This window comes from Cuculus canorus, chromosome 1 (assembly GCF_017976375.1).
Source record: "Cuculus canorus isolate bCucCan1 chromosome 1, bCucCan1.pri, whole genome shotgun sequence".
NCBI lineage: Eukaryota > Metazoa > Chordata > Aves > Cuculiformes > Cuculidae > Cuculus > Cuculus canorus.
The window spans coordinates 22,148,955-22,175,350 of NC_071401.1; the positions used below are offsets into that span (position 1 = coordinate 22,148,955).

General features: G+C 36.7%; 1 protein-coding gene across 5 annotated transcripts in view; it reads left to right on the forward strand.

Moving 5' to 3' along the window:
* Positions 1–26,396, forward strand: part of PAN3 (poly(A) specific ribonuclease subunit PAN3) — an 84,113-nt gene that overhangs the window by 32,413 nt on the left and 25,304 nt on the right. For 3 of the 5 annotated variants that reach the window (XM_054066954.1, XM_054066926.1, XM_054066937.1), the window contains exons 6-13: positions 3,454–3,615; positions 10,314–10,464; positions 18,777–19,024; positions 19,589–19,693; positions 20,337–20,394; positions 21,516–21,677; positions 21,829–21,945; positions 22,040–22,141. In XM_054066954.1, coding sequence (XP_053922929.1) covers positions 3,454–3,615; positions 10,314–10,464; positions 18,777–19,024; positions 19,589–19,693; positions 20,337–20,394; positions 21,516–21,677; positions 21,829–21,945; positions 22,040–22,141 — 1,105 coding nt within the window. The remainder of the gene's footprint in view (positions 1–3,453; positions 3,616–10,313; positions 10,465–18,776; positions 19,025–19,588; positions 19,694–20,336; positions 20,395–21,515; positions 21,678–21,828; positions 21,946–22,039; positions 22,142–26,396) is intronic. The other 2 variants (XM_054066915.1, XM_054066946.1) reach the window with 2 other exon arrangements.

Genomic DNA, 26,396 nt, shown 5'->3' on the forward strand with positions numbered 1-26,396 from the left:
GAACTTGTTAAACAGGAGGAGTCTTTACAGTTTGAATCTTTGTAGACCTTTTCTCGTTTACACTTATTCCTCTAGGATAGCTTTTGAACCTTTTACACCAGTGGCATGTCCAACCCTGAATTGGAAATAGGAAATGCATGGCATTGCCCACTGTCCATGAAAGAGGAGGAACTGAGGGCAAAGACACTGTCACAGCAAATAGCAGGAAGAAAATAACTTGCTAAACATGTTCCCAAACTTCTTCTTGAATGAATGAAGCAAGTAATTAAGCTGCGTTGAGGAGTATTTTCTCATGTGGGCTAATTAAGTTACTCATCTGATGTGAAGATGCTACTCAGGAAGGATATTTTTGGTTTTAGAGTGGATTTCTTTTGTTCAAGTGTAATGTTTTACAGACTTCGGAAGTTTCTTTCCTAATATAACACCTTCTCTCTAATCATGCCAACCAATTAGCTTCCTATCATTAATTGCTGGCAGCAGCTTGGTTCTAAAGGGCAAGGTGTATAATTATTAGGTATGGTTGAAAATGCTTACCCTTCTAACCTCGGGGAGCCAAGCTGTTGCTAGCAATTAAAGGTTCTTAGCTGTTCTCTGCCTTACGTAAACATTCGAGCCAGTAATTACTACTGCTTCACACTTCTTTGTCCTGAAGTAACTGAACTCTTCCAGTAATGCTTTAGAATAATTTGGTTTTGTTGATTTTTTTTTCTTTCTATTAGATTTTATTTTAATGATCGTAGTTTAACCTTTTTTTTCCATTTAAAAAGAATTGTGATGTTTTTGACATTTCACAACTTATAACCATGTTAAGAGTTGTAAAATAGCTTGAGAAATACTTTCAAAAGGATTAATGAAGTATTTACAAGCTTTAGTGACCTTCCCTGCCCTGAAAAAAGAGTTCAGTATGTTGAACTATCCCTTAATCTGTATGGCTGAACGGGGTTTTTTACCTCACAGGCTTCAAGAAAGGCAGAATTGCAATTGCATCTGTAATCATACAAGAGAAATTGTCTCCGTGCCAGGAAGCTGGGTTTGTTTGTCCAGATTGTCATGCCTCTGTGTTTTAGGTAGATATTAATTTAGTTCAGAAATGATCAGTGGCTGATGAGTTCTTGCTTGTTTCAGGATGCCCTCTTCTGTCTCTGATGCTTTATTTGATGCTCTGTCTAGAGCGCGGGGATGTAGCAAAGCTGACAGGCTTACTCAAGCTGTTCAATCTATTTGATCTTTCTGTTGAATCTCTCATCTTGGATTGTAATTTAGAACTAGTTTGATGGGAATAGACTGAAATTTATTTCCAAATGCTAATATTGTATATTTTATTTTCTAATGTCTATCTGAACAGTGAAATCATGGACTAGTAATCCCCTACTTCTTTGTCAAAGAATTGACCATTATTTGCCCCTAGCCCCAGTATAGTCCTTCATAAAGCCTAAAATACAGTTTAATTCTCTTGCCTGGAATCTAAATCCCGTTGTAACAGAAATAGCCTCCTCCCTGTTGGCTCGGTTCCTCTTCTGGTTCTCCTTTTCAAAATATTTATAGATTACTTTTTATTATAGAAGATTAAAAGAACCCTTTATGAATTGGGACGTGTTTGGACTCTGAGTTGTAATCCAGTAGTCTGGGACGGATTGCTGTAGCACATGGTAGAATGTGCTGAGATTTGGGGAAGCTGCCAGGGAAGCTGCTACTCTTCATTACATTATTATTTCCAGTAGCCAGGCTAAGGAAAACACATACTGCATTCAAACGCTGCCCTCAAGTCCAACACTATTGGTATATCTGACTTCTAAGACCTTACAGCTTTGCAGTTTATGATATTAGTAGTCTTTCTGAATTACTAAGATGGTAAGTTGCCTAACAGTTGAGTGATTTTTCCCATTAAACAACCAGTATTTAAATTTGTCATGAACAGTATTTGAACTGTAGGAGATATTTGTGATACCTGTCACACAATTTTTCAAATTTCAAGTTGGTATGGCAAAATTCAGTCTTGTTTATTGTTACTACCATTCGTTAACTTGATCTTAATTTAGTTTGCCTTTGTAGTTCATGGTCAATGTTGGTATCCATGAGGCTTTTTGTTGTTGTGTGTTTTGTAAGTGGTTTTTCGTTTGTGTGGGTTTTGTTGTTTGTTTTAGGCAAATGAGGTACTGGTGGCTGACTCAGTTTTAATTCTTTCTAAAGCTTTCAGCCTACATGTTTTCAGGGAAGTAGAGGAACAAATCGTATTAGGTTTTGGTTTTGCAGCCATTTTATGGTAGTTTTGTCTCATGTTTTACAAATTGTTCGTGTGAGAGTGGGGAATCCTCTCCAATTATATTCTCCACCTTGTTTTCTGAGGAACAATTTTTAAAATGCGTGTCAAGGTACAAATTGCTAGGATTTCTAAGGTGCCAGATGAAGCAGGTGTCTAAGTAAAGGTAAGTTAAGCTTTGATTACTTAAAAAGTCATCTTTATCCACATGATGATAGTTTCATTTTCACAGTAATAAAAACCAAACCACAGCAAAATTAAAACAGATCAAGCCCTGCGATTTGGTCAAGTTGTTGATATGATCAGTACAAAAAGTCCTGGTCTAAATATACATAGAAGCCAAAGTATTTCTTTTGGTGATATTTACTATCTAGGTAGGTACACATAGGTTGGAAAGCATAGAGAAATCTGAAGAACTTCTGTACTTTACCTGTTTGAAAATCTTTTAACAGATTTACAGTATGCTTTTTTAATTTAATGTTCATATCATGCTTTAGAAATAGTTTTGTTACAAGAGATCATTACCAATGTCACTTTTACTGAGGCTCAAGTACCTTCCTGAAGCATGTTTTATTTTCTCGATTTTAAGTCAGTTTTGAATGTATTACAGTAATTCTTGTCACGTTTTACTTAAGACAGTTGCTGAAGTTAATCTTTTGAATATCAACTTGAGTGGAAGTGTTTTTCTCATTGAGTTCTGCTGCAATTGGCTACTCTGTTCTGCCTGGTTCCTGAAAGTAGTTCTCCAGGAGATGAGCCTTGGCAAATTTGAATTTAAAAAGAAGCATACAAAAGCCAATGTTAATTTCTTGTTTGATAGAAATCACAAGGGAAGCGTTCATTATTATGATGTGATTGAAGGTATCTATTTGAGAAATATGAATTTTTCTGAATAATTCCTTATTTTTATAGAATTCCCTGAATTATCCTTATATATCAGTGGCTGACTTGTGAATGGACTGTTTTGCTTATAAATTATTAGTACTCCCTGTATTTATTTTATTTTTTTTAATAATATTGCTTATAACCAAATAGTCAGGATTGAAAAGAAACAGTCTCAGATAAATTTTACTTGCAAATTGTTTCCTATTCCACCAATCCAGAAAACATAACATGGTGTCATAACTATTTTAGTGTAGCCTGTAGATGAGGGTTGTTAGGAGTGGCCTGGTTTCTCTCCTTCTTTTTTGTAGCCCAGGAAGTATCGACTGGGGATGCTGGATGAGAGGATAGTTCCGGTGGGATCAAAAGCAAGAAAAACAAAGAACCCTATTGGCTGTCTGGCTGACAGGTGTAAAACAGGAGTACCGATCAATATGGTTTGGTGGAACAGAGTCACAGAAAACAATTTACAGGTAAAATTATTTTTTCTAGTCACTTTTTCAATATTTTGGATGCTTTACTTTAAATTCTGGAAAATGTTAGAAGCAGTTACTCCAAATATGAGTTGAGATCTGATCAAATATTTATTTCACTAAGTAGGTATAGTGGCCCTCCAGGAGAGTGACTTGGAGATGATGTATTCTTTTCACCCATTGCTGTGCTATTTACCTTACTTGATTATGTTATAATCTGTGTAGGAGAAGCAAAAGTAATCATTAAATGTATTCTAAAAGCAAGCACACGCTACCTTTTATTTTAATTTTCATGTGAGGAAGGTTTCTACTAGTAAAATTAGTGATCTCTGTTAAAATGATTGACTCTTAATGCAAATAAATTCCCTCAGTACAGAATCTGAAGATGTAACCACCATGGTCAGGAAGTGTAAATTCTCAATTTTATGTTGGAATAGTTTATATTTCTCAACTTGTTTGTTAAACTTTGTTGTTACTTCACTTCATTCTTGGATTTTCATCATCCCCTTAAAAGGGAGAGGTAGAGCTGCATTTGAACATCTCTGTACAGAAAGAGCAGGTTATCCTTGGACTGATAATGAAGGATAATTCTAGTCTAGGAGGAATCTGCTCCATGTCCCTTAAATGGGATTTAGATACAAATTATTACAGTGATGGAAACTGCAGCACTGCTAATACTATTTTGCACTTAAGTAATGCTTTTGATTATTTTAGTCTTTCTATGAGAGTTATGTTCTTTTTGATGTTTTTTAAAGGAGTGAAATGGGTAAATTGACAACAGACATAATTGGAATCTGTGGCATCTTAAGAGTTTCTTTCAGTTTGCCAAATTTCTGCCATGCATGAGCCAACATGAAGCTTATCCATACGAGCTTCATGTTGGCTTCCATACCAATACTAGTTCTGCATTACTTGATGTTTGGACATCTTTGTGTTACTGAACTTGGGAGTTATGGGCAGTGTGATACAGTCCACTGATGCTACACTGTGTAGGGGCGTTGGGACTTAAGTCTGTCTTGTCCCTTCTGCTGCTGGAGAAGCAGCACACCCACTGGTGGAGAAAAGGTGAAGCATGAAGGAAAATTGGTAGAACCGTGTAAGGTTGCAGAGGAGTGGCTGGAACATATAAAGCACAATTCTCAACGGAGAGAAGATTGACTGATTGAGTTTGTATGTAGCTAATGGGAGAATCAGGTGTTCAGTTGAATGTTCCAGGGCAGGAAAAGCCCTGTTTGTGTTCATGCCCTCCATTATTTTCTCTGCTCTTCAGTGTTGCAGCAAGGTTTGTTGTTTATTTACTCTGCTTAGAGCTGAGCAGAAAAACCTAATGTTTCTGGAGGCTGGAGAGCCAGTAGTCTGCGACTTGGAGCTCCTGGTCAGGAGCAATTGTCTTTTCAGTACCTATGCCCTCCAAAGTTGTGTTGAAAGTGTAGCAATGAGAAGCTCAAGGTCCCTGCAAGGTTAATGGCAATAGTTCGGGATTGGCTGCAGAGCATGTGGCTTTTGAAGAGTGCAATTCCAAGCTTCTTTATTGTTCCAGAGTTTCAGGTCTGTAATATACTTGAGCTGTGTACAGCATAAGGTTTTGTTTTATACAGTGCAATTACATAGCTTTGCATGGAGACATTGGACTTCAGCAAAAGCGTGTGTATGCATATCTGATGGAAATAAGAACAGGAGGGTGTTTCAGCTACAGGGAAATAGCAGGAGGGGGAGGGATTGCAGAGAACAGTGGAGTCTGGCAAGAGTGAATGGGGGAAGATGTGAAGACAGGCTGCAGAAGAGATTGAGTATATGTAAAGTTCTACATAGATGAGAAACAATTTTATATTAATGTTTTCATCTGGTCATTGTAAATCTTTGTATTCTGGTGTGAATGTTTTCTAAGTTAGAGCTAAAACAAAGTAAGAAAGCTGCTAAAAATTGAAACTTTTAATTACAGAAGCACAAGAAGTGACTGGAGAAGTTTGGTACATGAAACTGCTTAAAAACTGGATTCCGTACTGGGATTTCAGATTGACCTTGTTTTTCTACTTCAGTATGTGTATAATCCACAAATAGCATTACTCTTCAGTGTTTTGAAATACAGACTTCTAGAGACTTTTTTGCAGGTGTGAATATAGGTCATGCAAACTACATTTTGGCTCATGGTGAATGCTAAACAATAGGTAGAAAGCTTAAGTTATGATGGAGGTACATCTATTTGAGGGTTGTCTTTTTTTGTCTGTGTTTGAAAATGAGAAAGCAGAGTTACATTTCAGAATTGCTGAGGGTCTGCTGTGCTGGGCAGTTATTGAAGCTCATGTGTCTGAATCTGCTCTCTTCCAAATGTATGGTTTAAGATGTGGGAATACACAGTTTCATGATGCAATGTTTATCGAGGTTTTTGTCCAAAATGAGGCTGTTTTAAAAAGCAAGGCAGTATAGCCGTTTCTCATGCATAGCTATGAATTTACAGTCTGGATCTCTTTGCTTTAAATATTATGTTAAGCTTGCATGATTGAAAGTGGAGTCCATAGAATGAATTATATTCTAGGTTGTGCATTAAGAAAAAGTAAAAATAAATAAATAAATAAATCAGTTTGTTCTTCAGCGATATGTCCTACCATATGTTAAGAAGTATCCTGAGCTACTACACCACTGCATGATACATAATGTAACAGTGAGTGGCAATTCTGCTTAAAATAACAGGGCTACATTTTTTGTTACACGTTAGTTCTTAAGCACCATGAATAATGTGATCTTTTATTTGTTTCTTGAACCCCAAAAATCTAGAGAAATTAGTTTTTAAAATATTTTCATCAAGAACTTTGACTTATAGTACTTTGAAGTGTTTTGTTAAAGAAATGTGAGATCTACTTGCTAAAATGTAACAAAACTTTGCTAGTAGTTTTATTTGTCTGAGCCTTTGTCATGGTTTAAAAAAACAAACCCCAAACTCTTCAGCCTCCAGATTTTACCCAGTTTTAATGGAATTGTCACTGATTCTCCTGGAAAAGCAGGAGGGCAACACAGCTAGTAATGTTGATGAGGTGAAATTTAGTAGAGCTAATTTTATGGGTGCTGTGATGGTGTGTCACAGTAATTGTCATAAGGAAGCATATTGCACAAATTCAATACTGTGAGGGAAAGAGACTTGCTTTGAATCCCTTGGTGACCTCCAGTGTGGACTGGGCTGATCTGGCATCTCAGAATGTGTCCTTCCTTGAAGGGCAAGGAACCCTGGAAACAGTGGGATTGCAGTGGTGCTGTCTACATAAAATGAAGCTCCTCATATCGCAGATCTGTCCCTTTTAAAACAACAAGAACCCTCACTGAAAACAACAAAAAAATAAGCACACATAAAAACCCAGCAGCACTGTTGGATGCTTTTGGATTCCTAAGAGAGATTCCGAAAGCTACGCCAAAAATAGACCAATGGAAGACTGCCCTGCTTATAGTGTGGATATAGTTTAGCGCTGGCTTTCTGTAACCACTGCAGGATTATGCAATTTGGGATGTCAGAACAGATCAGCACAAATTTGGAGGTGCAGGAAAACAAAAAAAAAAAACAAAACCCAAAAGGCTTGTATCCAGTTTTAACATGGTAAGTACATTAGCACGTTCTTCTGAAATAAAGTGAAATCAGGCTACTTCTTGCTTTAGGTAACTAACTATCGGCTTTGGTAGCATGTGAGACCGGGACTGATCTAATGGAGTATTGTTACAGCCGCCGAAACAGGTGGTGGCTCTGCCACTGCGCTCTAGTGTGAGATGCTGAACTGAAATTGGGAGAGAGAGAAGGGTGATTTCCACTGCTCCTGTGGGATCCTTGCATGACCTTCCAAAGGCTCCATAACTTATTCATCCCTGTGTTACAGCGTACTTTGATATTCCATGTCACTTTAAGGATACCTTTATTCTAGCCTATATGCTATTAATGTGTTACTTTTTTATTATTTTGTTGGAATCAGAATATGCAGAAAAAAGTGTTTTACTTCCAATGGAAACTTGTATGCTTTTGGAAACATTTTAAGACCTGCAGCTTCACATAGATCTAATGTATTTAAATGTGGTCTGGGGCTCAAGCTTCAAAGTTTATCACAGAGTATTAACTAGCTTTAACCACAAATTATTAAATTTTGTTGTATTTGTTTATGATTTGTTTATTGTGGCTGGTGGCCGTGAAGCTCAGGTATTTTTCTGCGTTTAGGAAACAACTTGAATGTGGAAGGGTCTTTTAAAATTAGAACCAAAATTTAAATAACTTCTTTTTACTAATGAGTAAAGTCTTGGATTACAGCTTTATGCTTCTAACATCATGGGCTTCTATAGTAAAGGGTCTAGGTGTGCAAGTCAAATCTGTTTACTCATATAAAGTGCTTTCATCAAAGTTATATAGAAACAACATATAAGGCTTTGATTCTGATCCTGAATTGACACCAAAACAAAAAGGAATGAAAACTGAATTTCAATCAGGCGTGACCCACTGCTGTTTGCAGTTCTGCAGTGTAAACTCAAACTAGCAGCTTCCAGAGTCTGACTATTCCGCTTGGATAAATTGAAACATCTGGAGCCCTCAAGTAGTTTCATTTTAAAATTATAATGGATATGTAAGCAACTTTTGGAGACCAAAACCAGTCTATGAAAACTTACAGAATGCATTTAGAAATAAGAAGCAGTCCTGTTCTGTAGGCATTAATTGAATCATTTGGTGAAAGTGTTAGGAGTTTGACTGGAATGGTATGGATGGGATTTTGGCAACTCTCTCCATTGCTCTAGGAAAGGCTGAGGTTATCTTCCAGAAGGTTTTTTTCCCACCACTTGCATGCTTCAGACTTTTTTTGCCATATTCTGCCCTTGTCACCCAGTTGACAGACTATTTAGGTGTAGTAGATCTTTGGGTGTGTCATGGCTAGTTTTAGCAGTGGAAAAACGTCAATCTCATATAGTTCTTTGAAATTACGTACTTTTAGCAAGATGCTACAGATTCTGTTCCTTCATCTCCCAGCTGTTTTAGTTGATAATGACTTTTCAGCTGTATCTCTATTTGGACAAATTCTACTCTGCTCTTTACCACCTCTAATTTTCTCCAGTTTCGGTGCAGATTTGGCTGAATTGTTTCATGCCAGACTTTGTGTAGAGGAACACAATTCTTTTTAGTTATTCCTGTACCAAAAATTCGGATAAGTCCAGAATATTTCCTTTTGAGCTTAAATGTATCGGTTATTTGCTTTCAGTCTGTATAATGCAACTTCCCATTTGTTTCGCTGCATTAGTATATACCTTCGCAAGTTTTCCTTACTTAAATGTGATTGAGTCACTTATGAACTTTTTACTCATGTGAATCTACATGTTTTACTCTACCGGTCTAGATATTTGGTTCTGTCTGTTCTTTGAATATTCATGCACGTGCATGTATAGAATGACTAATATGTAACATCATAAGATTGTTAGTGGTTAAAATTTATTGTGTGATTAAAAGTGGAATATTCTTACTATTTACTTTTAAACCTGAACATCCTCTTTAATTTTACAGCTTTTAGAATCTTCTTTCTATTACAGTGCTTTGAAATACATTAGTACTATGATATTTGGCTGAAGTACTCAAATATGTTAAGAACAGTAAAACACAGAATATTTTTCAAATGCTTCACTGTCTAAATTAGTGATTTGTAATCACACTTTTAATTTGACACTAACTTAACTTCTCTGATGCCACTTTATTCATATTGGTAAAAATCAATATTGGTAATTCAACTAACAGTTGATATTTTTGGTCATTTTAGAACTTCCTAAAATCAAAAAACCATTAAGAAATAGCTAACAGTAATCTGATTACTTGATAAACTTAATTTTGACAGTTGTTTTTTAGTGTATTCATGTAATAATTGATTTTATTTCTTGGCTTAATTTCTTCTTTATTCCAATAATGTATTTTGTAATTGGCTGTCCAGTAATAAGCTTTTTGCCTTTTGAAGTCTAATTAGGATTTTCACTCCCTATCCTAAAACAAAAACCTCACCCCAAAAGAAACGCCACAAGCCCCACAAACTATAAAACCCTGTGCATAGATTTAAATAAAAATTAAAGTTTTGTGCAGTATGTTTTATGTGCTAAGAAATACTTACTGTTCGATGGTCACTGGTATTTGTTTCTGCGGTGCCAAATTAAACCTCATTATTAAAGATGCTACGTAATGGAATAGATAATTAAATCAGAAGTCAATTTCACAAGAAAAGGAACATACAGGCATATTTCAAGTGGAGATGGGGGTGACTTCTTTAGCAGGAATGACTTTTGCTGCTTGAGTTTGAAACCATTACTTAGTTTGAGCGGAAATCTCTGAAGTCATTTAAGAACAGTCTGTGCAGCAGTGACGGAGCTTTCTCAGTGTCAAGTCTGTTCTCAAACTTTATAATGTAATGCTTATGGGAAGCCTTTTGCGAAGTGTTTGTATGAACTCGCACATCATCTGTTCATATGGAAAGCTTGCTAATGCTACTTAAGTATTAACAAGATGTAAGCTGGAAACGCGCTTAGATCTGTTTGTGCAGACCAGCTTCCAGTATGTGCTGCGCTTGTCAGCAAGTTCTGTGTAACTTAAAAATGTCCCCTGTGCTCAGTAGGCTTGCCTAGAAGGTATTGTCTACCAAATAGGCACTGACCATCTCTTCACATTTAACATAAACATTTAATTTACATTTGTTTTTAAACAGACACCAAATCCTTCTGCAAGTGAATTTATTCCTAAAGGAGGATCAACCTCTAGGCTGAGTAATGTGTCCCAGTCAAGTGTGTCTGCCTTCTCTCAAGCCTTGTTCTCTCACCCCTCCATGGGAGGTCCTGCTACCGCTGGGCTAGCTCCAGGTAAGTTGAGAGTAATCATTTGCAGTACAGTTGCTTCTTTTAGCTTGATGTCAAACATAACCCTGTACAGATAGCGATCAGGTTTATCGGGAGTAAAAGGATCCTCCTCCTGCTTTAGGTCTTTGTTTTAAGACAGTCTTCAAGCATATAAAAGTGCAGGAACTTGGGATTTTTCTTCCAGTAGAATTTAAATCACACTGCAAGCTGTGAAATCTGTTTAGCTGCAGCAGCACTGAAATTAACTCAGCCTAATTTTTCCTCTACTCTTTTTGGGCAAAAGAGGTGCTGTCTTATTGCATACTGTACTCAATGTGGTCCTTGCCAGAGCAGTACCTGAAGATAATTTAAACAACCCTTACTCTAGAAATGCACTGCAGTCTACAGTGAATGTGTTCTGTTTAACACATGTTGATCTGCTCTTTTGATTTGTTTCTAGAACATGTGATCTAGAAGTAATAGTTTTGAGTGTTAATGAGTATATATGAGGACTTGAAAATCTCTATGAAAAACAAGAAGATAGGTTTATTCTAAAATAATCTGCTGTGCATTGTAGTGCTGTTATTTTATGTCATATGTGATCTCACCATTAAGACCAATTTATGAATACTTTCTACATTTAAAACTCTTACCAGGTAAAAGTGTTCCATGTAGTCATATACTTCTGAGTGACAAGATTTTTTTTACACTTAAAAAGATCAAGCTCTTCATGCGACTTTTTAACATCTGATCTTAAAAATTTATCCTAATTCTAATATTTATTTTCAAATAAAATGAAGCAATTTTAAGATATAAGATATTACACATTGCAGATCCTTTAGCAAGTTTCTCTATGTGCTTAAACCTTTGGCAATCTTTTGTGATGGACAAGAAGCATTAGGTAGCTGCCAAAAGGCAGAGGCAAATATTGTAGAACTTCGTTAATATTGTAAACCAGTACCGCTAGTTCTCATGTGTTAAACTGAACTTCAGTCTTCCATGATGCTGGGGGATAAATCTCTTGTCAATGTGAAAGAAACTAGTGCTTAGCTCCGATTTCTAATTATCGGAATGGGCTGAGGAAGTTATTGATGCTTCTGCTGCCCAAATGAACATGTTGCAGTACTGCGTCTGATTTTTGTCTATATTGTGCTGTACAGTCTTATTGGAAACTGTTGTGTTTGTATGCCTCTCAGCCTTGTCACCTGGATTGAAAAGTTTATAAAGGATTAAATAGCATACAGTAAAATGACCTACTTTTGGAAAGTGCCCAGTGGGGTCTCAGAGGGATCCTTCACAGTCCAATTTCTTTACTATCTGTAAGTAATATTTGAAAGGATAAGTAACATTGTTGATGAGAGGTTTGTATGACAGTTTGAGCCAAGAAATATAGATGCCAATACTGAAATAAAAAATATTGAAATATGCTCTGAAATTGTCCTTAAAAATTATTGTTGGGATCTTAGTTTTAAATAAGGGAAAATAAGTTGAAGTGAAACCAATGTGAAAAGTTCTTATAAGAATTTTCCTTTAAATAAAGAAAAGTCTGCTTCCAGTTAAATGGTGTATATTCTCCTGTAGAATAACTGTTAGGAAACTCAAAAGATTTAAGCGTTTGCATGAGATTAAGATTGCTTATATTAGCTTGCAGGATACTGGAGGAAAGTAATATTTCATAAGAAATCAGGAAACATAGTAGGAATAATTTGTAAAAAGTTCCATAGTTCATTCACCTATAACACAGTAGTTAAATGATGAGAACAGTCCATTTGATTTACCTCTTGAGGGTGGAAAAAATCAAGTTCTTTCACATTTCTAATTACTGAGATTTCCTTAAAGGTAGGTGTAAATCAAAACCACGTTTGACGTCTTGTATTTCATAGATAACTTCACAAAATTGATTGTCCCTGGAAAATTTTTGTTCTGCCTGTGTTACTAACAGTACTGCGGAAATACTGGAAAAAAAACAACTGAAACCTAACGAACTTCAATAGATAACTTTTATCCACAACTCACCTACACATAAAGGCTTAGCATAGAAGAGAGTTACTCCTACTCTTATGTTTATTTACTTTCATAAGTGCTTTCTAACATAATCTCAACACAAGAGTCAGTCTTTATCTTGGTAGCCTTTAAAACAATCTGAAAACATAGTGAGATAAAATGTGACTTACACAAATAGCTGGAGAAAATTGTCCTATTGAAGAGCTTTGGACAGATCTCCTTCACCCTTTTCAAACCTTCTTTCCCTAAGCTCCCCTGGATAATATCCTATTTTTGCTCTTTCCATTCTCTTGAATCATAGAATCACCAGGTTGGAAAGGACCCAGTGGATCATCGAGTCCAACCATTCCTAACACTCCCTTAAACCTTGTACCTAAGCACTTCATCAACCCATTCCTTAAACACCTCCAGGGAAGGTGACTCGACTACCTCCCTGGGCAGCCTGTTCCAGTGCCTGATGACTCTTTCTGTGAAGAATTTTTTTCTGATATCCAGCCTGAACCTCCCCTGGCGGAGCTTCAGGCCATTCCTCCTTGTCCTGTCCTCAGTCACTTGAGAGAAGAGCCCAGCTCCCTTCTCTCTACAACCTCCTTTCAGGTAGTTGTAGAGAGTAATAAGGTCTCCCCTCAGCCTCCTCTTCTCCAGGCTAAACAACCCCAGCTCTCTCAGCCTTTCCTCATCAGACTTGTTCTCCAGCCCCCTCATCAGCTTCATTGTTCTTCTCTGGACACACTCCAGAGCCTCAACATCCTTCTTGTGGTGAGGGGCCCAGAGAAGTGAACACAGTACTCAAGGTGCGGTCTCACCAGTGCCGAGCACAGAGGGAGAATAACCTCCCTGGACCTGCTGGTCAGGCTGTTTCTGATACAAGCCAAGATGCCATTGTCCTTCTTGGCCACCTGGGCACACTGCTGGCTCATGTTCAGTTGGCTGTCAACAAACACCCCAGGTCCTTCTCCTCTAGGCAGCTTTCTAGCCAGACTTCTCCTAGTCTGTGGCACTGCCTAGGGTTGTTATGCCCCAAGTGCAGGACCTGGCATTTGGCCTTGTTGAAACTCATGCCGTTGGCCTCAGCCCAGCGGTCCATCCTTTTCAGATCCCTTTGCATAGCCTCCCTACCGTCCATCAGATCCACACTTCCACCCAGCTTAGTGTCATCTGCAAACTTGCTGAGGGTGCACTCAATGCCTTCATCCAGGTCATTGATAAAGACATTGAACAGAGCTGGACCCAGTACTGAGCCCTGAGGAACCCCACTTGTGACTGGCCTCCAGCTGGAGTTAACTCCATTTACCACCACTCTCTGGGCCTGGCCATCCAACCAGTTTTCAACCCAGGAGAGTGTGCGCCTGTCCACACTTGCTAGCAAATATATCCTGTTTATTATTTGTACAGGAAATCTGGTGAGTTGCTGACGATCTTCAAATAGTACTTCTGCTTACAAGGTTAGCTTAGCCAGTTCTGTGTAGTGCTTTCAGAGTACTAGTGCCATTGAAACATGTAGCAAAGCATATGAAGGAAGTTACTGAATGTCATGGAAGGGCTAAGACATCATTCCTGTGTTAAACTTGATAGACAACGGATGTCTAGCCCCCAGCAGAGAAAATCTTTGGCTTGGCTTTGTTTGCTTAAGCTAAGTTATAGCTTGAGTGTGATACCTTTTGCTATGGAAGAAATGGCAGCAAATGGCTCTTGCTTCTATATTTAGTCCAAGACAGGCTCTGAGCTTACGCAGAATGTTAGAAATCCCATTTCTGCTGCCAGTCCAAATCTGCAGGCTTAGGAGCCAAGTGTGTGAAGGTGATGTTCTTGTGTCCAGTTGACATACCTTCATTCATAACAGGTTACAAGAGTGTGGCTCTCAGAGCTTGTGACCTCAGTTGGAAACGGACCATCTTCAGCTGAGGTGGTTTGAGTGGCCTGAGGCACCCAGAGCTTTTTCTGACCTCCCATATGGTGCAGCCATTTTTCTGAGAAAATTCCACAGTCATGCTAGAATAATACGAGAGAGGAAGAAGGCAGAGGAGACTGTAACATTAGTTTCCTCCTAAATAAAACTGAGGAGAAAAAACTTATGAAAGTTGTTTAGGGAATTAAACAGGTCTAGTGAACTTGGAAATACACAGCTATAATACTAATGAGCTGATAGAGAGCTTATAAGAAAAAGAACTATATAGTGAATGCTGCTTGAAAGAAGTTATTTAAAAAATCGGTTTTTATTTAATTAATTTAGTCATTCCTCAAAATGTACCTAGTAGTCTAGAGTATAAAACATTATTGTAGTGTTAAAAAGGTAAATGCATAATTTTTGACCTCTGAATATGTTAAAAGCCTTAGAGGCATAAGTATATGGTTGTAGATGAGTAAATTTGTAGGCAAAGGTAAGAAAGTATGTGTAGAACACTTATTGGATTCCTCCGTTTCTTAAGAACTATTTATCTTGTAGGCCAGCTTAATAATATTCTGCTTCATTAAGTTTAAACTTCCATTGGATCCAAAAACCGTAGACACCACGTCCTTAGTGAGGGTTCATGCTCGTTGCCCTTTCTGTTATCCTGTTTGTCTATATGAACTCAGAGATTAAAAATACAACCTAGCTTTTAACTCAAATACATTGCATGCTACAGAGCTTTACTAGAAGTGTTAATCTCATAAAATATCTTTGAGCACTGTCTGAAATGAATTTCAAAGTCTGCCACTTCCCTTTCCTCAGTCACGATGAAATTTCAAAAATAAAAGCAATGCAAGAAGTGAAAATATAACATTAAAGAGGGATATGTAAATATGACCTCCTGCTCTACCTAAATTGAGAATGGCAGCATGAGCTCCGGGTATGTGTAGGCAGCCTGTTCAGTCACTGACTGTTGTGAAAAGACCTTCAAATCCCACAACCATTTCCATGTTGGTATGATACTATGACAGCTGTGTACCATGACGTTGTTTTTCAGATGTAAATAATTGAAGTGGAAGATGTCCTTTCCCCTTGCAGCTTACTTTTCATGACAAGGTTTGACTGCTTCATGAAGTGTATTAAGACTCCCTTAATTTTCCGTAGGTGAGAAAGAGCCACCTTTACTAGTGGATAAGTCTCAGGAAGTACAGTTTGAAGCAGGCTTTTTGATTGTCTTTAGTACTTCTGTTGGTATTTTAATATAGGGAAACACTAAACTGCGTTATAGGGAAAGCTTAATATTTGGGTCTTTTTGTCAGGATCACTAGTAGGATCTTTATATTTTTATACAATATAAAAATAAATTGTAAAACTATGAATTGGAGATTATTCAAGCCCCATTTTTTTCTTAAGCCTTTTAGCAAATAAGTTTTCATATAAATAGTACTATTTAAAACAGCATGTCTAATTCTGTGAAGGGTTGTTCCATATTAACCACATCGTTAATATTGTAAATCCAGTACTGTCTTTTAACTTGAGTATGAGTCAGCAGGAATAAATACTCATCTTTTAATCCAGCCATTTTCCTTTATTTTCCTCTTCATTTTGTTGTGGTTAAATATTAATATTAGTATGTTTATAACTGATTGAAATACTGATTAAGTTGGTGAGACCTACTTAAATTTGCATATCCAGTTAATTGCTTCTGTAAGTACTTAGGTATGCACCAGTTTCACTGTAATAATTCTTTCTATTTATGTGATATTGGATGCCTTGTAATTAGTACTTATTTATTTAGACTGCAGAATTTAATGGAGGTGTCTTGGAAGAATCTGTCACCTTGAAGGTTTGCTGCAGCACTAGCAGCACATTTCTTGTAACTTGTAGTATATTGTTCTAGTAGTGTAAAACCATACTGTAGTCAAGCTTCTTTCATATCTTGAACTTACTATGTATATTGGCAAGTTATAAGCCTGTATGTGTTGCCCACCAGATGATTTTCATTGAACCTGCGGTGTCCTTCCAAAGTCAGACCTTAACTGAGGCTGGAAAGATGTTTGAAAGGATTTGTGTAACTCTTACTGTCTTCCTTTTCATTCAGATTTGTGTTAGTACCCAGGCAAAGACATTAAAGATTTATCTTTGTAACTATTCTTTAGCAGAAATACATTTTTAAAGTAAATCTTACAGTGGAAATTGTTTGAAAATGTATCGGTAAGAACAGCTAGTGATAGATCTATTTTTTTTTCCTGAGAAAGTTCCTGTAGAAGGTCGCAATATAATTTTAGTGAGGTTGCAAGACATCACTTTCATTTATAAGATAAAATTTACAGTATAGAGTGTCTTGTAAGAACAGTTTTTATTTTAGAGGATTCTTCAGTTAATTTTTCATTAGTGTATATAAAGGCTACTGTTTTTTTCTTCCTGAAAAAAAACAAGGTTTCTTGAAGCCAATAATTTCTATCTGGGGAGGGATTATGTGCTTGCAAGGACTCTGGTTAATAGTGTGTTTTGTTGGAATGGAGTGAAAAAGACACGTCAATAACTTTAACTGGGTGAAGAGAATCCCTTCAGCATGGTAGGCACATCGTACAGCTGCTTCAGTTTTATGGCCACTTTAATTAGCTATCTTTCGAATTTTAATGGTAATATATTGTTTCCTTTGAAATCACTCTTTTCCCACAGTGGATTAAGAATGCCTTCATGTTTTAGCTTTCATTAAAAATGTAATACAAATGTAAAAATGTATACAGTAGCTATTGGAATATTTAAGTGTTAGTTGCCCACAGCAACTTTTACCTTAATTGTTCCAAATTAATATACGTGGCTTTTGGTATGTCAGAAAAGTAAATGATTGGAGCTAAATGAAAGGTTACAAATATTCTGCTAATATCATTAGGATACAGTAGCTTCAAAATTTTTCTGCAACTACTGATTAAACTGTTAATAGTAAATTATTATTTGCTTTTGTGATTTTTTTTTTTTTAAATAGAGAAAAGTGAATGTAGGAGGGATGCAGCTGATGTAGGGACAAGACATGAATGTAAAGGCACTCCTACATGTTATGAATGATGCATATTGAGAACTCTGCATACAATAACTCCTGATCGAAGTAACTGAACTAGCTTTTGTTAAGTAAAAATTGTATGCAAAAAGAAGTTGCTCTTGACTTTATTACCCAGATATTTGCTTAAATTACTTCCAGAGCTTATAAATGGAAGTAATTTAAATGAATGTCTGAGTGCCAACTAACCGAATTCTTAACTAGGAAAGAATTTTCAGCTCTGCATAGAGCGTTAAATGGCAAAGTTGTGTATCTTCTGTCCTTTCAGAAAAAGAATTTAATATGACTGATATAATTCTGTTAAAGAGTAGAAAGTGCATCTCAATCTGAACTGAACAACAATAATAAGTTGTTGAAAAAAAAAATCTATGAAATAAGTTTCATAGATGCTTTTTGGATTAATCTAAATACCTAAACACGTAAGGTCTTCTATTAGTAACACTGAGTTTTCTGAAGGGTAATTCTTCCTCCCCCGGAAGTTTTTTTTGACATCTGAACTTTTATAACTAAGCATATCTGTGAATTCTGTGTATGATGATTGTTGAAGTAACTGAACTACTTTTTGGTAATTAAAATGTATGCATGCAAAAAGACGTTGCCCTTGTTTTTCCCTGCCAAGATCCTTTGTTTAGAAGCTGAACTTCTCAAGTTTCAATTGCGTTGCCTGTCTGATATGGAGGGTAAACACCAGTCATCAAAATAATTTTAAGTAAATTTTAAACATTTCAGCATGAATGCCTAATGGACTTCATATTCTGAGAAGTTAACTGTTTGTAAAGCAAATAGATCTTTTTGAGGATTATTTCTAATATCATATAGCAAAATAGACGGTCTCTCCCCTGAAATTATGAAAAGTAGCACATTGTGTTGCTTATTTTTGTGTTGGATTCACTGGAGATCTAATATTCATAGCTGTGGAATTAGTTCTAGTAAAAGGTACATGCGTAATTAGGTGAATCCTGTGACAGCTTGGCAGACTCCTTTGACTGCTTATGTAACTTAAGTAAACATTCACTTACCATATAGTCATTCATATTTGATCTTTTTGCAGTCTAATAAACTCTTTTCTAGACGCAGCATTAATTTGATTCATCTCCCCTTTTGTATTACTTCTATGTCTTTTACTCCAGTTCTTCATGAATAGATCAGAAGTTTCCAAGCCCTTTCTCTCTGAACTGAGCAAAGATTTTTTTGGGAAATATATCTGTTAATTCTTGCTCTTAATGTTTTACTTTTTAACTCTTCATGTCTATGTAGGAATTTTTAAGCACCTCTCCTGCTTAGATTGCTAGTAAAGGCTAGCATTTGTTTTCTCTCAAATTGCTGTGGTTTTTTATGATTGATTTGATCAAGAACATCTTCTTGTGTTTCTTTAAGGAATGTCACTGTCAGCAGGATCATCTCCTCTTCATTCCCCCAAAATAACTCCTCATACATCTCCTGCTCCTCGAAGAAGAAGTCATACTCCTAACCCAGCAAACTATATGGTGCCTACTAGTGCCTCTGCTTCTGTCAATAATGCTGTCTCTCAGCCTCCGTCTACTGGCCAGGTGATCCAGAAGGAAACAGTAGGTGGAACAACGTACTTCTACACAGATACAACTCCAGCACCTCTCACAGGAATGGTATGTTTCCTTGCGATACAGAAGTGTATGGAGTTTACAAATGCTGGATTGTTTGATAGTACAGAAGTCATCCTTAACACTCTGAAATCCTTATTCTGTATGAAGATTTGGCCTTTAACTTGTTTTTATTGTTCTCCAAAATCACTGAAATTTAAGGACCAGAGAATTTTTAATGTATTTTTTAACCTGTGTAGTGTTTTGGGATTTTATACAACAAGAAAAAGAAAACATTTTACGTGTATCTTAGTGGATGCGTACCTAATGAGGAAACATAAAACTTTTTTTTTTCTGGTAGGTTAAATAATTCTTACATTTATAGTGGAGGGGGAAAGACAGTTACAAAGGTGTTAAAATAACTATGTACATAAATACACAACCCCCCTTGAAGTTATTTGTAGTGAGTATCGCATAAGGGAATAGTAAGATGCCTGACTGTATATTTTAACACATGCTGTGCCTAAAGACTTCGTAGTTCAGTAGTTCAGACTGAAAGGGTGACAAAAATCTTTGGGTTTTGCCATCCTTAAGGATTTTAAACTGCTTCTTAAAATGTTTTGCTTTCAGGTATTTCCAAACTACCACATTTACCATCCAGCTGCACCTCATGTTGCTTACATGCAGCCAAAAGCAAATGCACCTTCCTTTTTCATGGCAGATGAGCTCAGACAGGTAAGATGATAGAGAACTTAAAGAAAAAATCGCATATCTTGGCAAAAACTAGAGAATCGCTAATAGTAGAAAAAAAGTACCCAGTCAAAATCTGTGTGGTCCACTTTCCCTGTGGAGAGTTTAAAACTTCAACTGCTGTAATGGATGGAGCGCAACAAAGGATGCGGGTTGGCTATAGCATATGTGACTGCAGTCTAATCTCTGTACCAGCATTCACTGTTCAGCTGTGTATTGTTTTGGTGTGTGTGAGTTCATTTATGTAGTATTCCTTTAAGCTGTTATGCTATGCAGTTGTAAAGTCTTTCACTGAAATGAAAGCATATGCAGGTGTTAGTTAGTTAAGGAGCCCTTCGCTGAGGGCTGGCTCTGACTGTTACTTAATTAAGCTTCCCTGCAGTAGTGTGCCTCTCTCAGTGCTAACTTTAGCTCATGTGTCTTCTGCAGCTCCTTCCTTCAAGAATTTATATATTTTGTCATTAACATTTTCACGCTAGTAGTCTTCTCCCTGCTCCTGCCTAGACACTTGTATCAACTCCCTATTTTAGTACAAGTAGCAGGTACTTCAAAGACAGTGTACTGTTAACTTAACAAATGTGACAAGCTGAATTATAAAGTTCAAAACTTGCCTTAATTTGTCCTTCAGGAACTGATCAACAGACACTTAATAACTATGGCCCAGATTGATCAGGCTGATGTTCCTGGTAAGTATTACTTATAAAACAGGCTGTGATGGTATTGTTTTGCAACCATGTGTATTCAAGAAAATTAACAACATCTTGGAAAACAAAACCCAACTGTTTTTAATTTTTCATGAAGCCTTAATCGTCAGCCTGGGCTGTGGATAACCAGACAAGTATTTCAGAAATATGAAATTTATTTCTTGCTTCTATTCTTTTTCTTTTGTAATTTTTTTCTGGTTTGAAACTCCTTATGGCTGAGAATACTTAAGGTCACTGAGAAAGGAAAAATTTTTATGGCAATAAAGCCTCTTGAAAAACAGTATTGTATTACTTTGTACATATTAGCTATTTCTTTAAAGAATGCGTATATTTTCCAAGGCTGTATATAAGCTAGCAAATCAGTTTGTTTTGAGATTAATTGACTAGTATATCAGTGAAGGTATTTTACTGGTTGTCAGGCCACAGAAGCATATACTCTTCATTGTAATTTGGCTTTTGGAGAACTTTTAGTTTGTTGTGTTCAACTTAATTTAAACGGATTGCCTTTTTTGGTTGCAATACCCTTAATTCTCAAATGTGTGTTAAATATGTTAATGATATAGTAAACAATGCAGTTTAATTTACTAATCCAGATGAATTCGATAGCAAGGGTAATCTTTTAATCTGATTTGTAAACCTTAAGCACTCATCTCTCTCTGTCTTCTAAATCACTGTGTTGCAATATGCAAGATGCAGATTTTGGGTTTTTGTGATGAAAACGGGATTCTTAGTGGTATGAAGTCTGTATGGGTATTGGTGCTTATTTATGCATCTGTGCAGGAGAAAAAAAAACAAATGTCATTCAGAAGAGTGAATTTTTGAGGCAAATGAGAAAATGGCAGATAGAGCTGTACGTTTATTCTGTTGATAGTTACTTGGTGTAACTTTTTCTGAAGAGAGTTATTTTATCTGTGAAATCTATTCCAGCAACCTACATATTGATATTAAAGCAAAAATAATGAGTTTTAATTTTACCTGTACCTAAAAGACAGTGCAAATAATTTACGTCTTAATGACAATCGTTTTGATCTTCTCTGCTACTGTGATAATTTTCTCAAAGTGAACTGGCACCTAATACGTTTCTGTGTGTAACCTGATTTTAGCAGTTCCTGCAGAAGTGGACAGCTACCACAGTCTCTTTCCTTTGGAACCACTGCCACCACCCAATCGGATACAGAAAACAAGCAACTTTGGGTACATTACATCATGCTATAAAGCTGTTAATAGTAAAGATGACCTGCCATATTGCCTTCGGAGGATACATGGTGAGAAAAATTGAATTGTCTCAATAGCTAAGCGTGCTAATCCTATTTTAATGTCTGGTTGGTTTTTTTAGTAGTTTCAGAAGAAATGTCTAAGTAAAAAAATTGCCTCCAGAACATTACCTTTTAAACCATAGTTTTTGTTCTTTTCTAGGTTTTCGTCTTGTTAACACGAAGTGCATGGTATTGGTTGACATGTGGAAAAAAATACAGCACTCAAATATAGTAACCTTGCGTGAAGTGTTTACCACTAAAGCATTTGGAGAACATTGTAAGGTTTTTTTTAGTTTTCCCTCAACTGATATGTTGAGACCTTTTTCTAAATATGTTTGAGTTAGTAATTGTCATATGTTTCTATTTTTAAGCTCTTGTGTTTGCATATGATTTTCATGCCGGAGGAGAGACTATGATGAGCAGGCACTTCAATGACCCTAGTGCTGATGCTTATTTCACAAAACGAAAATGGGGTAAGGAAAATACCTTGTCATACAATGCTTATGTAAATTATTTCTAATATTTAAACAGTAAACAGCTGGTCAGAAGTAGTTTTTCAAATTCATTTTTTAGCTAATAGTTTCTGTCGTATCATAAGCTGATTGGAATCAGAAATCTCTTCTTCACTTCCTATTAGTACAATTTCCAAACCCAATTTTTTTTTTTTTAAAAACAAAAGAAATATAACTAGAGGTAAAAGCTAAGGTAAAAACCTCACAATGAACAATATACTTGTCTGGTCACATTTGACTATGGCTAATTTACAAAATTGATGTCCATTTCAGGGAATCACAATTCTTTGAGAGAAGTAAGTTTGGAGTTGAGAGCCAAGAATTCTGGGGTCCTAATTGCAGATATGTCTCTGGATGACATCTAACACTTATTGGAGATGTTTCAAAAATCATAAAAGATGTGGTGCGTTGGTTTGCTTGCTGTTCATGTGCCCTCCACTTATAGGTGTTTTTTTTTCCCTCATAAGGTATTATGAGGACTAAGTAGGCACATTTTGAAACAAAGTACTGGTTCAGACAAGAAATGGATTGAAACATACGCGTAACAATACACTATTTTCAGACACAAACTTCACATCACAGGTCAGATTTTTTTCAGATTTATGCTGTAGCTTCAAAGGAGTCACTAAGGCTACATTCATAAATAAGATCTGTCACAGCATGGTCTGTGGCTCCGTAAGTTGCCCAGCAGAGCTCATATCCATATGACTAAAGCATCTTTTCCCCCAAAATCGTATGCTGTCAGTCACACTACCTATTAGGACCTATTCCTGACCCATGCAGTCCCACAAGCTGCATCCAGGTGTTGTCTGGAACACAGCAGGCCAAATCTATTAGATCTCGGTGTAATGCTCAGAAAGAGAAGTGGTCACAGTGGAATGGAATCACAGGAAGGCTTAGGGTAGGAAGGTACCCTCGTAGCTCTTGGCTCAATTTCCTATTTGATGCAAGACCAACCGTGAAATAAGATCCAGCAGCAGGGACAATCCAGGGACTTTGACCTGGCCTTGTTTATTTTATTAGAGTACATGTTTCCAAAATGTCTTTAGGCTGCCAGTGTATAAAGAGAAGCAGATGCTAAGGCTTCTTCGGTCTTGTGCCTTTTGAAATTATTAGAGCCTTGTCTGTGAATTCAGTCTGTTTCAAAGGTTGGCATGGAAAACTTTATTTGGGTGGTAGATCAGGGTATAATGTATTGGTAGTGTGGGAATATGTTAAAAGGCCTGTAGATCCCTTGTATACTGAATAATTTCCACTGGCTTTCCACTGAGCTGACTGGTGTAAGTGAGGTTGAAACTTGAGTTCCACCATTGGTTTTGGTGGCAGTATCTCACAGAGGAAACCCTAGTTTGACTTGTCATATCCTGTGGCAAGTCAAAGAATGCAATTACAAATTCAGTGAGCCTGATGTGAAACTCATTTGGTAGGATAAGCCTTGGAAGACCTTCTGCAGGGTTAATGACTGTTACATGCATGACTTGACTTCTGAGTCTCTTGCACCCATATTTTTCATTTTCCATGTAAATCAATCCTTGTTATGTTTTTATACCTCTCTAGAGTACTACAGAAGAATTACATCTGTTCTAGATAAAATAATAAAAGTCACAATAAAATTCTTGGGGACACAATCTTTTGTCACACTGGAAAAAAAATAATTTTTGCTCCTATAAAGGACATTCATGTCTCAAAGTTCTTTGAAGGAAGACCCAGTAGGTAAGATCTTGGGTTTTCAGTGAAGTCCATCAGAATCTCTAAAAGAAACTAAGTAGCCATGCAATAACAGAGAAAGTCCTCAGAAGGTTAATGACTGCTTAGAAGATAAGTAGGGTAAGGGCGATCAGTTGATTTTCACAGTGAAGAGAGATCACTGATGGGGTGTCACAAGAATATGTGCTGGGAGTTGTATTTCTTAACACATTCACTTATTTGCCCTGAAGATAAATAATGGTCTGCCAAAGTTTTCCAATGATAACTAGGAATTTGGATGGTTAAAAAAGAGTCAATTGGGGTAGATTGCAGAAGGATCTTACAAGACTGGGAGTCTTGGCAGTAATCTGGCAGGTGATGCAATATAAGCAGATGTCATTGAGGGAAAACTCACTTTAACTTTAAACTTTCAAATGATGGCCTGTGTTGGGGCTGTTATCACTCAATAACAGAGCTGGGGCTGGAGCTAAGTAGATTAAGGAAAATGTTTTCCTCTTGCTAAATAGCAGTAAATAGGAAGTGGATTGTTGCAGATTATTGGGAAGAGACTAAAAAAAAATCAAATGGAAGACATGTATTCAAGATGTGAATGCATCATAGACTCATGTATATAGTTGTGGTCCATCTTAGCCGTTTTGAAGTGTATAGAAGAACAACAAAAATTGAAGACATGACAGTGATGATCAAGGATGTGGGAAACATCTTCTGTATGAAAAACAGCAAAGTGGAATAGTGCTTTTCATGTTCTTAAAGATGGACAGGAATATGGTGAGGTTAAAACTGGTGTCTGAAAAATCATCTGGGATAAAGAAACTGAATAAGCAACAGTAGTTTCTTCTAACTTGGAACCAGAGACTGACAAATGAAACTAGTCAGGTAGAAAATTCAAAACCTGTGTAAAGATAACCAAGCTGTGGAAATTTGTCAGAGATTATTGTGGACGTTTGCCTGGGTTCGAGGGGAAAGTCGACTTACAGAGGAGAACTACTTGAGGACTGTCAACTGCAAAGGCTCTGTGTCTAGCTCAGGAGTTCTCAGAGGTGCAGGTCATTGGAGACTGGTAGAATATTCTAATTGTTTATGTTCATATGCTCAGGAATCTAGTGCAAGCTACTGTTCTGATTTTAGTGTATGTGTCTTTGAAACAGACTAGTGGGCTAGCTAAACTGTTTATTTGACCTACTACAATTTCCTTATATAGGCAAGGGTGGTCTTTGAAACTGGAAATAAGGCATCAATTTCTATTCAGCCAAACCAAAGTATTACTTAATTTAAAGGAACTGATGTGGCAGAACTTACACCTACATGTAAGGAAGATAACACTCTCTTGCCTGTGGCACTTGTCATTACCTGCTCTTCCAGTCTTTTTATTAGATAAATTAGAAAAATGGTCACCTGAAATTCATGAATTTTGCCAAATCTTTTTGCACGTCTTTGCTTTTGTCTTTATTTGGTAACTGCTGCTTTCTAGTCTGGTCGTCAGTAGAAGGAGCAATTTAAAAGAGAAAAATAAGATTGCATACCTATAACTTGATTTCTCAGAATTGCCTGCCTTCATGGATCCTTTCTCCATCCCCTCACAGAGTTTCTTGGCCGTCTGCCTGCCTAGAGGAGACTCCCAAGAGAAGCAGGGGAATGGATGGAAGTTGGGTACTCTGCAGCATGAGGCCCAGATTAGTACAATTGCTTTTAATGGTTTTAGGAGGCACAACACTGTGAACCTGATCAGTGAACTCAGAGAATTCGATTTCAGGTATGCAACCTTATTTACGTTGAACACTCCAGTTGGCAACTGGCAGTTAAAAGATGAGGATTATGGTTTACATAGCTGTCTTGCATGTCACTGGTGTCAGTGTGGTCAGTCTTGGGGTTTGTTTGTTTTTTTTCTATGTTATTTACAGACCCTGTTACAGAACTGCTTTCAAAGGGATTTGGTGTGTGTGGGGAAATAATAGCAATTTAAGTTTACTTTTATATTGTAAACTAATATCTTTATAACTTCTGAATTCTACAGAATTTATTGCCTGTGTTCTTTATGCAATGAAACATCTTCTTTCTTCAGGTGGTAAAGTGTGATAATCTGACATTGTTCTGTCATATTTTACTAAATTTTCACAAGTTTTTAAATCAGGAATCTGACTTTTCAGTTAATTATTGCTCAGAGTACATTGATTTGAAGAGTTCCCTTTTGTTTGATTCTCACTCCTTCTCTTTCCTCATTACATTTTTGACTGTCAGAAGTGCATAAATGTTAAATCTGTTGTTCTGGAACTGTTTGGTTTTCTTCCACCATTCTGATACTTCTCCACTTCAAATTACAGTACACATTAGTGCATTTATCTCTGCAGAAATTATATTATTTTTATATTAGCAAGTTGACTCAAAAGTAGTGAAATATTCTTACAGTCCAGTAATTAAGTGATAAACCATATTCTGGATATACGTATTTAAAACCTATTGCCTAGAAAATCCAGGCAAATTAACAATTGCTGTCGATTGCTGCCACTAA